Source organism: Moschus berezovskii, chromosome 13 (genome assembly GCF_049115385.1).
Source record: "Moschus berezovskii isolate FMDL1 chromosome 13, NW_MosBer_1.0, whole genome shotgun sequence".
In the NCBI taxonomy this organism is placed as follows: Eukaryota; Metazoa; Chordata; class Mammalia; order Artiodactyla; family Moschidae; genus Moschus; species Moschus berezovskii.
In genome coordinates this window covers 540,630-554,965 of record NC_142472.1, presented here as the reverse complement: position 1 = coordinate 554,965, position 14,336 = coordinate 540,630, and the positions used below count along the sequence as shown (strand labels likewise).

Here is a 14,336-nt window from a genome sequence, read left to right as displayed (position 1 = left end):
TCAATCACGGATCCAACCTTCCTGCAGAGACGGTGTTTTGGAGTAACGGGTCCGTAAAGGAAAATCTCCTTGCAGGCCTGCTCCAGCTGGAAAACACAGCAGGGCAGACGGAATGAGAAACAGCCGGGGAACTCCTCAGTAGTCCAGTGGCTAGGACTGCACGCTTCCGCCACAGGGGCCGGGATTAGACCCCTGGTCGCGGAACTAAGGTCCTAAAGAAAGAAAACGAACCACCAATCCGCCAAGCCCACCGGAATCACAGACCTGCTGACCCACCAGGGAGCCGTGAGGTCAGAGGTCTGAGGCTGGCGGGGACCCTGCATTGGGTGGGACCAGCTAGCTACAGCCCAGCGTGGCCGCAGCCCCGGAGGAGGGGCAGGGCTTCTCGGGTCTCTGTGCGGCCTGCAGTGCGGGCTCTGACTCGAGGGCCCAGGTGGGGCCTGAGACTCTGCATCTCGAGAGGCCAGGTGACACCAATGCCACAGACCCCACTCCGAAGTGCCTGCACAGAGGGAGAGAGGGCCTTTTACAAGCTCCCAGGTCAACCCACAGTGTGGGGCGTTCTCCAGAGCACCGACCAACCAATGGTGTGCAGAGGGGACGGGGCCCTGAGACACCTTCAAAGACGACATTCAGACCTCGGTGGAGCCACAGTGAGCAAACTGGCTGAAAAAAAATGCTTTTTGAACAACTGGGGAACCATGGACACCAACTGGAAATTAATTACTAAGGAATTGCTACCTTTGGCTCTATATTAGCTGTAATAATGGCATTCTGCTCACGCGAAAGCTTTACATGAAAAATAAGATGTCCAGGGTTTATTTTATAAAACTCAAGCTGAAAAACCAACCAAAACACGAAGCAGGTGAGCAGGGACGATGAACCGTGAAGGTAACAGGCACCACAGGGTTCACGCTGCAGTCTTCAAGCCCTTCAGTGCCAGACTTTCTCAGCTGTGTGTTAGACGCTGGAGGGAAAGCGCGGGAAAACCAGAAAGGAAGAAATGACAACAAAGAAAAGACAAAACCTACAAAAAGCAAACAAGTGCAAGGTCAACCACACAGCAGCCTGCTGGGCGGGAAGACGGCAGGCGGCTCCCCAGCAGCGGGTCCGCGGCGCTGAGGCCGCAGCGGGCGGCGTGGCCAGGGCAGGACAGCCGCCTCTCCGCGGAGGGCCTGCGCGGCCGGACAGCAGTCCTGAAAATGGGACCCGGCAGTCCCGAGGCAAGCGGGGAACCAGGGCATCGGCGAGAGGCTCTTGGGGAAAGCTGTGGAAGCGGCGGGCTGGGGCTTCTTTTCCTTGGCGGTTTAGGGCGTCCCGGAACCTTCCTAGCAGACGCTGCCCCGCCCGGCCCCGCTAGGACGCTCTAGGAGGGGTCGCAGCTGGCAGTCACCGAGCCCTCCGCGGCCCTTTCACTCCGGACTGTGCCAACCTTCCTCACGCCTGAGCTCTGCGAGCTTCCCGGTGTGCCGACTGTCCCGGCCTCGCGGAGACCATCAGGAAGAGTGTCCACTTCCCCGGCCTCGCGGAGACCCTCGGGAAGAGGCCACCTCCCCGGCCTCGCGGAGACCCTCGGGAAGAGGCCACCTCCCCGGCCTCGCGGAGACCCTCGGGAAGAGGCCACCTCCCCGGCCTCGCGGAGACCCTCGGGAAGAGGCCACCTCCCCGGCCTCCTCCAGGAGCCCCCCTGACGCCGAGGCGCGCCCACCGTCGGCCCGCGGCGGAGGGCCGCAGTCAGGTCCTCCCGCAGCCGCGGGCCGGGCCCGGCGGCGCCCTGGGCAGGTGACCGGCCGCGCCCCCGCCCGCCCTCCGCTTCCGGCGACCCGAGGCCCGCCCGGGGTCGCGGGGGCGACCCGCGTCACGTGGCGCCGCGGTCACGTGCGCTCGGGCAGGTCACGTGCGAGGCGGGCGCGGGGCGGAGCCCGGGCTCGCGCGCTCTCGCGAGATCCGCGGGGGTCACGTGGCGGTGCGGGAGCGGGCCGGCCTCACGTGACGGGCGCCGCCGGCTGCGGGTCGCTCTCTCGCGGCGGGCGCAGCGCCGGCACCCGCTGCCCTCTCGCTGGCCCGGTCCGTGCGCAGCCCGGCCCAACCGCTCCCGCTCGCGCCCATGGCGGCTCCCGGCGGCGCCCGGCGGCGGCCGCTGCTCCTGCTGCTGTTCGGTGAGAGGCCGGGCGGGGGCCCCGGGGCTCCGGCCGCGCCGTCCGTCGCGGGCGGGCCGGGGGCGGCGGCGGCGGCGGCCCGGGTCCGGAGCCCGCCTCTGGGGTCCGTTGGCGGAGCCGTGGCGGCCGCTCAGCGGGCGGGCTGCGAGGGCGGCGGCCGAGGCGGGGGCGGCGCGGGCCGCGGTCCGCGCGGGGCAGGGCGGGCGGCCGCCGCGGCCTCGGGAGCGCGTCCTGCGGGCTTCACCCTTGGCCCTGCGGGCCGGCGCCGCGCGCTCGCTCGCTGTGCGTTCTCGCTCGGTTCGGGCGCCCGGGTGACCCGGGGAGCCGCGGGGAGCCCGCAGCGGACGGAGGGCCTGGCGTCACAGAGCCCGCGCTCGTTTCTAGCGAGGCGGCGTCGGAAGAGAGCCGTGCGTGGCTGCGCGCGTTTTCTCCGTTGAGGATTTTGCTCTCACTTATTTGTCCCCACGAGAGAGAAGCCGTGTTGGCTTGAATAGGAATCCCTGCCTGGTTGACTGGACTTTGGGGCCGTTGAGAACAGTCTCTGGCACTTTCTCTCTTGGTTCCCGAGACACGGGAAGAGGAAAGTGCTGCTGCTGCTGCTAAGTCACTTCAGTCGTGTCCGACTCTGTGTGACCCCATAGACAGAAGCCCACCAGGCTCCCCCATCCCTGGGATTCTCCGGAAAGTGCTAGCGGAGCGCCCTAGAGTTCAGCAGGCGCAGAGGCACTCTCCACCCCTGCCTGCTGGGAATTCTGGAGGTCTGCTCCGAAATCCTGTTGCTGTGACAGGATGGATTTTGGTTTCAGGTTCTCGTTTTGCCTGTTGTGTAAAATGCATTCTTTGAGCTGCAAGACCAGCCACAAGGGGTGACCTTATTCCAGCAGCAAACCTGGAGCCTTGCTCTCCTTGGCAGGTGTCCTGAGCTAGGTGAGGAGCTGCTGGGACGAGTCTTGTCTTGTCAGGGCGGCTGGCTTTTCTTTGTTAGAAAAGCTTGCCTGTGGTACAAGTTTATTATTGTGTTTCATGTTTTAAAAACTCCACTGATGAAGTGAGAAATCCATAACTTTCCTACATTGATAGCTTGAGTATGGTCCATGTAATTACTTTTTTGGTATCTGTTTTGTCATGTCTTTTAAGTTTTATATTTGATTAAAAATCCACTTTTTAAAAAAAGGTTTGTTAAGAGCTTGGATTTGGATCTGTTTAAAGTAATGTTTATTTTAATACACAATTTCACCAAAAAGCATTTTTCTAAAGATGTTTTAGAGTTCTAAATTATAGTCATTCTGCATTAATAACTAGAAATTTAAGTTTCGTTTGAAAACTTTGTAGAAAGCTAGGCAAGTTGTGAACTGAAACTTTTTGATACATAGATCAAGTATTACGTAATGGGACTCTTGGCCGCTGATGTCACTGGGATGACCTTCCCGTTTCAAAATGAAGAGCTGTTGCTTACAAAATGGGGGGGATTTTTTTTTTTTAACCGATACTGTTACTCTCGAGTGTAGGAGTTTGTCAGTTACCCAGGTTGGCGATCGAATTCTTCACTAGGTTTGAAGTTTAAATGTTTTAGGTCCATAATTTTGAATTTGTATTGTTAGATCCATGCCAGGCTGTGGTAGTCCTTTCTTTGCGTGTCCGAAAGACTTGACTCCATGCGTATATGACCTACACTTCTTCTGGAGCATCTGTTCAGCTGTGTTGTGATTATTTTTATGCCTGTATTTTCTTTATCCTACAGCCTATCTTGGTCTCACATATTAAGTGCTCAGGACCTACATGGAGACGTCCAGTTTGACAGCAGTGCCCCCGAGCAGAACATGCATGTCAGCTGTTCAGAAGTGTACACAGTAGTCTCAGAGGTTGTGATTCTGTGTCAGGGTTGGCTCCTCAGTCTTTTTTCAAGTCTTCATACATGACTGTGTATCACTGATTATAAAAAGATTTGATCTTAGATTTAAAAGATGTGATCTTAGATTAGAAAGTCATTTCTTTTAAAAAGTTAATGAAGAATTTATTGACTTGTTCCTCCAGATGGCAATCTCTCATATTTCAAGTGAGTATGTCGTAATTTGAAACATAACCATTGCTCACTGGGTGTTGGAGAGAAAGTGTTCAGGTGTGGTGAGCTCGGCAGGCATGGGGTCTGAGTCAGCAGGCCCAGTCCCAGATCGGCTCTGCACCATCGTGGCAGTGTGGCCTCGAGCACAGTGGTTAGCTCCTCCCTGCTTTGGACTCCTCACCTGTAAAAGGGAGTCCTCATAGAGTCTACCTGTTAAAGCTGTCACGGTAATTCAGTTCCCTGCAAAGCACAGTACAGGTGCCCCTTAAATACAACACTTACCTGATGGTCTGTGTCAGGTGCCACGGGTTCAGTGATGAGCTCGATGGTAAAGCCTTGTGGTGCTGACCATGTCGGTAGTAACAGCTCGCTCTGAAGGCAGGCCCTGGTCCTGTTCTCAGCGCTGCGCTTGCTTCAGCTGACTTGATATTCTGACAGCCCTTGTGTCGGCTCACTTATTTTCACTTTACAGGTGCCTAAACTGAGGGTTTGGTGGTTCCTCCGAGCCCAGCTCATCGGGCCAGGAGTGGCGGAGGACTCTCTTCAAGGTTGAGCTCTCACCTCAGGCAGGCGTGCTCCCACAGCTTGTTTTAGAGACTGGAATGTCTCCAGATGTCAGTTTTCTGAAGGAATAAGGTGCTTACTCCTCACGGGTCCCTGGCGAGAGGATGGCGGCGAGTCCTGAGTGAAGGGCTGCTTGTGGTGCAGGTTCTGACCTTCAGGAGGGACACTCCTCAAGTCACTGAAACATTCTGACTTGAGAAAGTGGTATTTTTATAGAGTTAAAAGGAAACTTTTGATCATTTGCATACACGCGTTTTCTTACAAGTTTATGTTATAATGCTGTTGCAAACATTTTTCTCTTGACCAAAATTGGCTTGTAGTTTCTTGTTTTAATTGAAAAATTTCTGGGCATGTGGGTCTCCAGCGCTGCTGAAGGCTGTTTGAAGTTTGTTTTAGTAATATTTTTTTTGTTGTTCTTTGAAAGCTCAGGCCCTCAGCATGTTATTACTTTACTAAATGAGAGAAGTATGTGATTGAAAAGCTATTTACCGTGAAGGGCTTCGAATCAGGAAGCGTTTGGTGATTTAAGGAGCTCCTACAGGAGAGCAGCCTGGTAGGAGCTGACGAGGGAGGCAGTGGCCTGACCTGCCGATCCCATGGTGCGCGTGGTGGCACGTGGCTCCTGCAGCAGGCCAGGGCAGGGCAGGGCCGCCCAGGCCTGGGGCGTCCATTCGCATCAGGCGCTGGTCGGAGTCCAGTGTCTGCCTGTCTTCTGTGCCCGGGCCTTGCTTCTGCTGCTGGACCTGCATTTGCCTGGCTGGCGTCTCAGCGGCTCTTGTGCATTTACCTTGTCGTTCTCAGACGCGTCTTTAAAACCTTCACTGTGTCAGAAGTGAATCACGGGATTTTCTCTCCTTTTAAAAATGCAGTATTCATTCGTTGGAAATGATTTTAGTGTCATCTTACTTGCGTTTTCTGAGGAGCAGCTTAAAAATTTGTGAATCAAAACAGATAAGAATGTCCTTGATGCCCTGGTTGGCTTCATCCTTGTGTAGCAGTTTTTCTCTGTGGTTCCAACCTGATGTTTTCTACCTGAGGCTTACAGGCAGAGTGTGGGGATTCTGTTCTCTCCGCTTTAGGCCTAAGTAATAGTTGCCCTGAGAGTTTTATTTGGTGCCAGTCGCAAGGGTGGACTGAACTGGGTTCACTGGAGTCACCTACACTTGAGCAACAGGGACCACATGTGAGAAGCTGGCTGCTGCTCTCGGAGTGCCCACCTGGGTCGCTTTCACTCTCAGAGCCGTCGGAGGCAGGTGTGTCCGTCCTGGTGAAGGGCGTGCCAGGACTTATGCTTCAGAAGCACAGGTGTGTCTCTTGGCACGTGGCCACACCTGTGCTGGCTGAAAGCTGCTTGGGTTTGGAAGGGTCAGAACATCTATTCCTGCCCATCTGTGAGAGAACCAGGTGCTGAAGTGCATGGCTGTAAACTTACCTTTGTGCCCCTGATCAGGTTGCATTTGTTGCTAAGCTGCCTGCTCAGCTTGTGGTCTGTGGCCCTGGCTCAGAGCTACAGTCACGCCCAGGCTGGAGGCCTGCGACAGCTCCTTTCCGCCCTTCCCTAGGGCACTTGGCAGCGTGCAGAGGTGGTGTGGGGTCCTAAGTTCGCACAGCCAAGTCCAGAGCCAATAGAGTTACTGTGTTTTGAGGCCCTTCTGGAAGTGGGTAAAGAACTCTGATCTTTGAGTCTGGGCTTTTCCTGCCCTGTCAGCAGGTAAATCAGGCAGCTCTTGAGCTGCAGCGTGGCTCCACCGTTTCTGTAGAATGTCAGCATTTGGTTCCAAGGTTCAAATCCTTCCAGGACCCTGCCCCACCTCCCAGAGGTCCTCTGAGGGACCGGTGTGAGGCTGCCTAATCCCGGGGTGACCCCAGATTGGCACACAGAGGGGGCGGCTTTCGCGAGGACAGTGTCACGGTGGTGTGGGGACAGAAGCCCTGTGGAGCCAGCCCTTGGGACCTGCAGGTCCTGGTCTTTTTAGCAGTTGAGCAGCTTCCCCAGTAACAGCCATGCTGCTGCAGCTGTAAGCCACAGACATTTTCAAAAAAATCACACGGCGGTTTCTCTTTTTGGGAGTCAGCAGGCCTCGTGCACGGCGCATCGGCAGTTTTTGTGGTGAAGAATGGCAACGGCACCGCCTGCATCATGGCCAACTTCTCTGCTGCCTTCCTGACCAGCTACGACACCAGGAGTGGGCCCCAGGTAGGAGAAGGCGGGCATCCGCACCCCGCTGTGCGCGCGCGTGATGGGCCTTCTCAACCTTCTCGACACGTGTGCGTGCTCCACGTCACATGCTGCGGTGTCCCTTGGTGCCTGGGTGGTCTGTGTACACTGAGGCTGCAGTCATACAGACCGTTGTGAGCTCTGCTTTCGCTTTTTTATTACGAGCCTTTTTCAGTTTCCCTCACGATTATATTTTATCATCACGATGCAGTGCTTCATTATGTTAACCTCACTGATTCGCTTGCCCGTCACCTGTAGCTGAGTTCTCGTTCTTTTTACGCCTGGTGTGCAGCTCTGTGAATATAGCTTGTTCTGATCTGTTGATTTTACTTTAAACTGTTAGGCTGCAGGCACTACATGTGAACAGGTGTTGCAGGTGCAGTGTGACTGCACTCGTCTGACTAGGACGTCCCTTGTGGTTTTGTTAAGACAACGTTGCACTTCTGCCAAGCGAAGCCTGCTTGCTGCTGTCCAAGGTCCCTGACAAATAAGCAGTGTTCCTCTGTTTTTGTGTTGTGCTTAGTCGCATCCAACTCTCTGGACCCCGTGGGCTGTGGCCCGCCAGGCTCCTCTGTCCATGGTGTTCTCCAGACAGGAACACCGGGGCGGAGAGCCATTCCCTTCTCCCTCCATCAGTCACCTGTTTGTGGACTTTGCACTTGCTTCCTCTGTTTCCATTTGCCCTTGTGCATGTGTCCTTGTATCAAGTTTTCGCTGTCAGTGCTTTGCTGAAACTCCGTGTTTCCTTACCATCCCCACACCCACGGCACGCCGTCTGCTGGCACCCGGAGAGCAGTGGGCGCCCAGGACTGCCAGGAGCACAGGCAGGTCCTCTGGAGTCCCCTGGACATGCCAGCCGCCTGGACTCCTCTTGATGTAAATGATGTTTGTCAGACAGAAGGGAGCTCTGCGGGCTTTTGTCCATGGAGATGCCTCTCATTGTAAACATTCATCCAGGCACCTTTTAATTTCTATTTTGCATTTTTTGGGTTGGAATGTTTAAGTATCGTTTCATTATATGTTAATCGTGTTACGCAAGTGGAATCGTTTGTTTGCAGTGGTGTGACTTCCCACTTCACGAAATGTGTCTTTGTCACAGGCGTGGTCTGTCTGCAGCACGGTGCTAGCACAGCTTCTCACTGGCCGCTCAGCTCGCAAAGATGGGCTTCGGTGGTTTTGCAGTTGTTTGTTTTGCTTGTAATAGTTCACTCAAAACAGTTCTGCAGGAAACTTCATTTTCTCTTTGTTTAAAGAGACACGTTCTTTAAACAAGCTCTGTAGCAGTCACGAAGATCTAAGAGTATCAGCTCATCCTGGAGCCCAGCATGAATTATTTCAGCTTATGTGATAGCTTTATTTTCATTCTTATGTGAAGTAAAATTACATCAGTGAAGAAAATGTTAGTAAGTAGGTCATCCTTATGTTACCCTTGAATTACTCTTTGGTCTGTTACTCAACATAAAATATTTTCACGTCTTTGTTTTTATGACAAATTATGCATTGTAGGGACATCTGAGGTGGAGAGGGTCTGGGTGCCGAGCTGTGGTTGTTTCTGAACCCTGTAGTAAGTAACCCGTCGTTGTGTTGGTTCCAGAACAAGTCCTTCGAGCTGCCAGCTGGTGCAGAAGTGTCAAACAGCAGCTCTTGTGGCAAAGAGAATGCTTCTGACTCCAGTCTCGTGATCAGTTTTGGAAGAGGCCACACGCTGACCCTCACTTTCACCAGAAATGCAACACATTACAGGGTTCAGCTGATGCGCTTTGCTTATAATTTGTCAGACACAGACACTTTCCCCAATTCGAGCTCCACAGGTAAGAACCAGTGTGGACCCATGATGAGGTGAAGAGAATTGGGTTGGGAGTATCTAAACTGCTTTTAAGCCAGCAGTTCAAGGGATTAAGAACTGGTTTTTTAAAATCTAGGAGTCACGACTGTGCAGTCGGTGACCGACATCAAGGCCGACGTCAATAAGACGTACCGGTGTGTGAGCGAGACCCAGGTGCACATGGGCAGCGCGGCGGTCACGCTCCGAGACGCTGCCATCGAGGCCTACCTGTCCGGCAGCAACTTCAGCAGGGAGGGTGAGGACCCTGCCGGGGCCCTGTCCCCCACTGTGGGGAAGGTTCCCTCCTCCCTGACGGTGGGTTCAGACAGGGTCCAGGGCAAAGCAGATGGACCCTCTGCCCTCGTCATGGAATGGATGCAGTTGGGGCAGCGGTCTCCACACAGAGGCCTCGCCCACCACAGTCCTGCTCAGGCGGGCGGGCCCCAGATACCACTCAGGAAGACCACATTCCCCCTCCTGTGAGATGAGGGCGCTGACCTCCTGGGGGGCATGGGGACCCAGGAGTCTGCGGAGAGTGCCCTGGGCATCGCACAGCGTGCAGTCTGCGGCCACCGACTGTGCACATCCTGCTGCCCAGCTCACAGGTCACCGTCACTGCCTGGGGAAGGTGGCACCCCCTCACCCCACTCCATGTGCCAGCCTTGCCTGGCGGCTCAGAGTGACCAGGTTCTGGGCTGCATGGCAACCCCGTGGCCTTCCCTATGGCTGGCAGCAGGCCTGGGCCCTCCTGTTCCCAGTGCAGCTGCGAGGCCTTCTGGGCTTTGCAATAGCCAGCAAACGAAGGGCACTATTTGTGATCAGAAATGTAACGTTAAAGAAAATCCAAAGAATGTTTTACAACAGGTGAAAGTAAGGTTTCCATGCCTGGGACCGACCTTTTGTGGGGAGCAGCCACGGGCCCTCACCCTCCCACTCCCACGGCTGCTCCTGCACTCGCGTGGCGGAGCCAGGTGGGGCCCGGCACCCACGGTCACTGCCCGCCACAGCCACCACCTGGCCCTCAGAGGAGGCATGCCAGCCCCTGACCCCACAGGCACGCCAGTGGTGGGGCAGGGGCTGAAGGAAGCCCCACGTGACTGGAAGATGCGTGGCCAGCGGCCCAGTCACAGGACTGAGGGGCAGGTCCTGAGGCCACCACACGGCCCCGGTCAGGCCAACCCGGATTCTCCCAGCTGCTTCTAGGTCAGCGAGCCTGTGAGGCTGTGGGTGCGAGCCGGGGTCCAGGTGCTCAGGGGCACCCAAGGCAAGAGGTCACGTGCTCTTAGGAGCCCAGGTGGGCCTCAGCAGAGGGAAGCAGCATGGACCTGGGAGGTCAGGCCGGGCAGTGGTGTCTGGTTTCCTGACCTGCCCGGCCTGGACACGCCTCGCCTGACGGCCACCTTCGTGCTTCTGAGGCCTCTGAACACAGACACAGAGACCAATGTTGTTAAGGTAACAGCTGCCTTGTGTCTAGAGCACTCGTTTCAGAGCAGATTTAGGTTCACAGCAGAGGGTGCAGACTCCACGCGTAGCCTGGTCCCCACATGGGGGCTGCCCCCTCTGTCAGCAGCCACGTGGTGGTCTCTCCAAGGCATGAGGCCCCACCGCCGGCCCCACACACGGGCTCTCTCCCTGCTGGGGTCACCAGGCCCACCTGTGGCCCCCTTGTCTGCTCGATGTGGTCTCCTGCCTGCCCCTCCTGCCCCGCCCGGGCCTGCTGCAGTTGTGGCCTGGGGACGGGTCTCAGCTCCCAGCCTGATCTGCGGGGCCGCCCTGCTGCCTCCAGGGGACACAGGGCTGGTGCCGGCCTGTGGCACGTGTCCGCTATCTGTTCCTGCCCGGCTGCTCCTGCCGCTCTGCTGCTGCCTCGGGGCCATGTCCAGCCTGGCGCACAGGCACTCGAGGACAGTAAAGTGTCACGGTTTCAAATGGCCTCAGAGACACCGTCCCAACAGCATAGGACACAGTTGAGGTTTTGTTCCTGACCTCACAGGAGGTTTGTTCTGCTGGAGAGAATATCCTTGTGGGCGAGGGTCCGCTGAGGCCCAAGGATTCCAGGAGTAGGAGGAGCTAGGAGTGCAGGCAGGGGTCGGGTAGTCAGGCACCTGCCAGGCCGGAGGCAGCCCGCTCCCGCCCAGCCTTTCTGGAGCCTTGGCTCCCTGGAGGATGAGCACACTCACCCCACTGTCCCCGCAGAGACGCGCTGTGAACAGGACCTGCCCACCCCGACCGCGCCACCCCAGCCCTCGCCCACCCCAGCTCCCGCGAGCCCTGCGGTGTCCAGGTACAACGTTTCTGGCACCAACGGGACCTGCTTGCTGGCCAACATGGGGCTGCAGCTGAACGTCACCTACAGGACAGTTGACAACAAGGTGTGCTGGCCAGAGCCTGCTCCCTGCACTGGGTCCCGGGGCGGGTCATGGGCACTGTGTCCTGGGGGGCTCGGCTGGACCCATCCACCCGGGCCACTGTCCTGAGACCACAGAGCCTGGAGCTGCCATCTCCTCGGGGCAGGTGTGTCAGCCCTGAGAGAGGGCAGGCTCTCCTAGTGTCCACCAGGTGCTCAGGGGGCTCAGCTTGTCCTTGGAGATGCCTTGAAGCCACTGCCTCCTGGCCGCCTCTGCCTCTGTCTGCTCACAGCCCAGGGGCTGGCGGGAGGGGAGCTGATCGCTTGCTCTTCTTACAGATGGTGACCAGAGAGTTCAATGTCAACCCCAACAAGACCACCTTTGGGGGGAACTGCTCTGCCACGCTGGCGACTCTGGAGCTCCACAGCGAGAGTCTCCTGCTCCTGGTGTTCCAGTTCGCAATGGTGAGGCCCCCACCACTCCCCCGTTTGTGGGGCCCCTGGCCCTTCAGCAGTGGTGAGCTCCCTCGCCCCCCGTCTGAGGGACCCCTGGGCCCCTAGCCCGCGTCCATCAGCAGAAACCTCAGTACCTGGTGGCGCTGCAGGGGCCAGGGTGACTTCAGGCCTTGGGTGCTATCCCTGCCCCGTCCTGGAGCCGCGTCCCCGCGCCCTCGCTTTGCACACCTGCCCAGGATGAGTCCAATCAGCAGGAGACCGGGGATGCACAGACACGGCCCTGGTGGACACGCACGCCTCACTGCAATGGACTGCTGCGCTTCTCCTGATAAAAGCATTCCCAGACAGTTCAGTGTTGGCTTTTGGGGAGCATGGCTCCTTCAGCCCCTATCCTAGCAGACTCCGGCTCTGGGCAGGGACTGTAAGGAGCCAACTGGAGATCTGTTTCCAAGACGACAGGCTGCCTTCTCACTCAAGCGCCGTGCAGTTTCCTCCTGAGCTGGGGGCGCCGGCAGTCACCAGCAGGTGACCCTCCGGTCTGATGGTGACCACGTGCTTGTTGTCTTCTTTAGAACGAGAGCTCCAGCAGGGTTTTCCTTCAAGGAGTCCAGCTGAACCTGACTCTGCCCGACGCCAAAGGTGAGACCCCACCCACACCCCACCCTGCGTGCCCTGAAGCTGCCCAGGGCGCTCACCCCTCTGCTTTGCAGACCGTACCTTCACGGCCACCAACAGCTCGCTGAGGGCACTGCAGGCCACCGCAGGGAACTCATACAAGTGCAACTCCGAGCAGCGCCTGCAGGTCACCAGCACCTTCTCCCTCAACGTGTTCAGAGTGTGGGTGCAGGCGTTCCGTGTGGACGGGGACAAGTTTGGGCCTGGTGAGTAGGCAGGGCGGTCAGGAGCAGGGCCCCCGGCGTCCTCTGCCTGCATCCCTGACTCCGTCGGGCCAACCTGGCTGCGGATGCTCCCACCATCCTCCGAACCAGGCTGGGGAGGCCTCCCTGCGAGAGCTGCGGGCGCAGCGGGGCAAGCTGTCTGTCTGTCTGTCCATCCCGCAGTGGAGGAGTGCCAGCTGGACGAGAACAGCATGCTGATCCCCATCGCCGTGGGCGGCGCCCTGGCAGGGCTAGTCCTCATCGTGCTCATCGCCTACCTGATCGGCCGGAAAAGGAGCCACGCCGGCTACCAGACCATCTAGCCGTGGGCATGGCCCCGGCCGCTTGCCTGGGCTTAGATCGCTGTCGGGGGCACTTTCTTGCAAACTGGTTTTCAAATCTGCTTTCTCCAACGTGAAGTTCATCTGGCAACACTTACTATGCACAAGACAGTAACCATGGAAATGACGGTGTTAATTTTGCTAACTGGGTTAACTATTTTGCTAACTGGTTAAATGTTAATATTTACCAAAGTAGGACTCTTAAGGGGGTGGGGGGTAAGAGCTTTTCTGAACGGGCACAGGCTCCACTTTGGGTTGGCTTCTTGAGACCCTGGTGTTGGGGCTTTTCACTCAGATGTAAGCCTCACAGAAGGAGGGTCTGGTCCAAGGCTTTGGTGAAGGTGGTGGCCGGGCGGTGAGTGCGGGGGGTGAGACGCAGACCTGGCTCCTCAGTTCAGCCTCGGCACCCGGCCCGGCCCGGCCCCCAAGCCTCAGGGCACCCGGCGCTGGGTCCTGGGCCCCACGCTCTGCCTCTTGAGAGCTGGCACTTTTTAAAATAGAAAAATGGGTGTTATTTTTATTTTTTGTAAAGTGATTTTCCGTTTTCCGTTGGAGGTTTGGGGTGATCCTGTGTCCGCACCGTGTTCAGTAGTCGTTGCGCTCTGCTCATCACGCGCAGCTCAGTGGGCTGTGTGCCAAGGGTTCTCCTCTGGGACGCGTTGCCGTAACGATGCTAATAAAACATCTGTTTGTCTGGGCCTCCTCATGCTTTTGTTGGCTCCTGCGAGAGGTGGCAGTAGGTGGGCTGGGTCAGCAGGTCAGCTTGGGGGGTTGCCCCAAGGCCAACGACTCTGGAAAGGTGGTCTTCAGTTAAGACACAGCAGGGAGCCCACTTTCTGGGGACAGATCTGTGGAAAACGGTTCCTTACCCAGTCCTATGAGTTGGTGGCCAAGGAGGGGCACTCAGGCCCGAGTAGGCAGAGGCTGTCCTCGGGGGCGAGGCTGAGCGCAGCCTGAATGTGGGGGGCCCTGGGCAGTGGCCCCTTAAACGGGCAGAGCAGGGCCCAGCAACCCAGGTGCAGGCCACGTGAGCTCCCAACAAGCCTGTCTCCCCAGGGTGGGCGGCACCGGGCTGAGCCGAGCAGAGCCCAGCAGCTCCTGTCCACAGGACAGTGGAGTTTGGAGCCCCTGCCAGGGGACGTGCCCCTCAAGATGCAGCTGGTTGGCTCCCAGGAAGGCGGAGCCTATAAGCTGGTCTCGCAGGAAACGCCCCTGTCCCCCAACCCTTGCCTGTGCCCACCTGTCCCCACCTGTGCAGGGCACAGCCTGCCTGGGTGGGGGCTTCTCACCAGAGGTGGCATCTCCAGAGGGAGGGAGATGGGGCAGGGGCAGGGTGGAGGGCCGTGGCCTCCAGCCTGAGGAGGGGTCTCGGGGCACCTTCTCCCCCAGGGGTCTGGGATGAGAGCCCAGACCTGATTTGCAGCCCTCAATCTTACACCTGGTTTACATGTTGTTTGTGTAACAATTTCAAAAGGTCATTTATAAA

At 57.3% G+C, this 14,336-nt stretch overlaps 1 protein-coding gene across 1 annotated transcript; it reads left to right on the top strand.

Moving 5' to 3' along the window:
• Positions 1-1,970: 1,970 nt before the first annotated feature.
• LAMP1 (lysosome associated membrane protein 1) lies at positions 1,971-13,556 on the top strand. Its single transcript, XM_055426742.2, has 9 exons — positions 1,971-2,159; positions 6,861-6,982; positions 8,598-8,814; positions 8,926-9,084; positions 11,025-11,200; positions 11,515-11,640; positions 12,204-12,270; positions 12,342-12,512; positions 12,693-13,556. The coding sequence occupies exons 1-9, from the start codon at positions 2,108-2,110 to the stop codon at positions 12,830-12,832; spliced, it is 1,230 nt and encodes a 409-aa protein (XP_055282717.1). The 5' UTR covers positions 1,971-2,107; the 3' UTR covers positions 12,833-13,556.
• Positions 13,557-14,336: the final 780 nt, after the last annotated feature.

Coding starts and splice junctions, on each gene's coding strand:
- LAMP1 (XM_055426742.2), top strand. CDS start 2,108: ATGGCGGCTCCCGGCGGCGCCCGGCGGCGGCCGCTGCTCCTGCTGCTG. Junction 2,160..6,860: donor GCTGCTCCTGCTGCTGTTCG/GTGAGAGGCCGG, acceptor TTTGGGAGTCAG/CAGGCCTCGTGCACGGCGCA. Junction 6,983..8,597: donor ACACCAGGAGTGGGCCCCAG/GTAGGAGAAGGC, acceptor TGTTGGTTCCAG/AACAAGTCCTTCGAGCTGCC.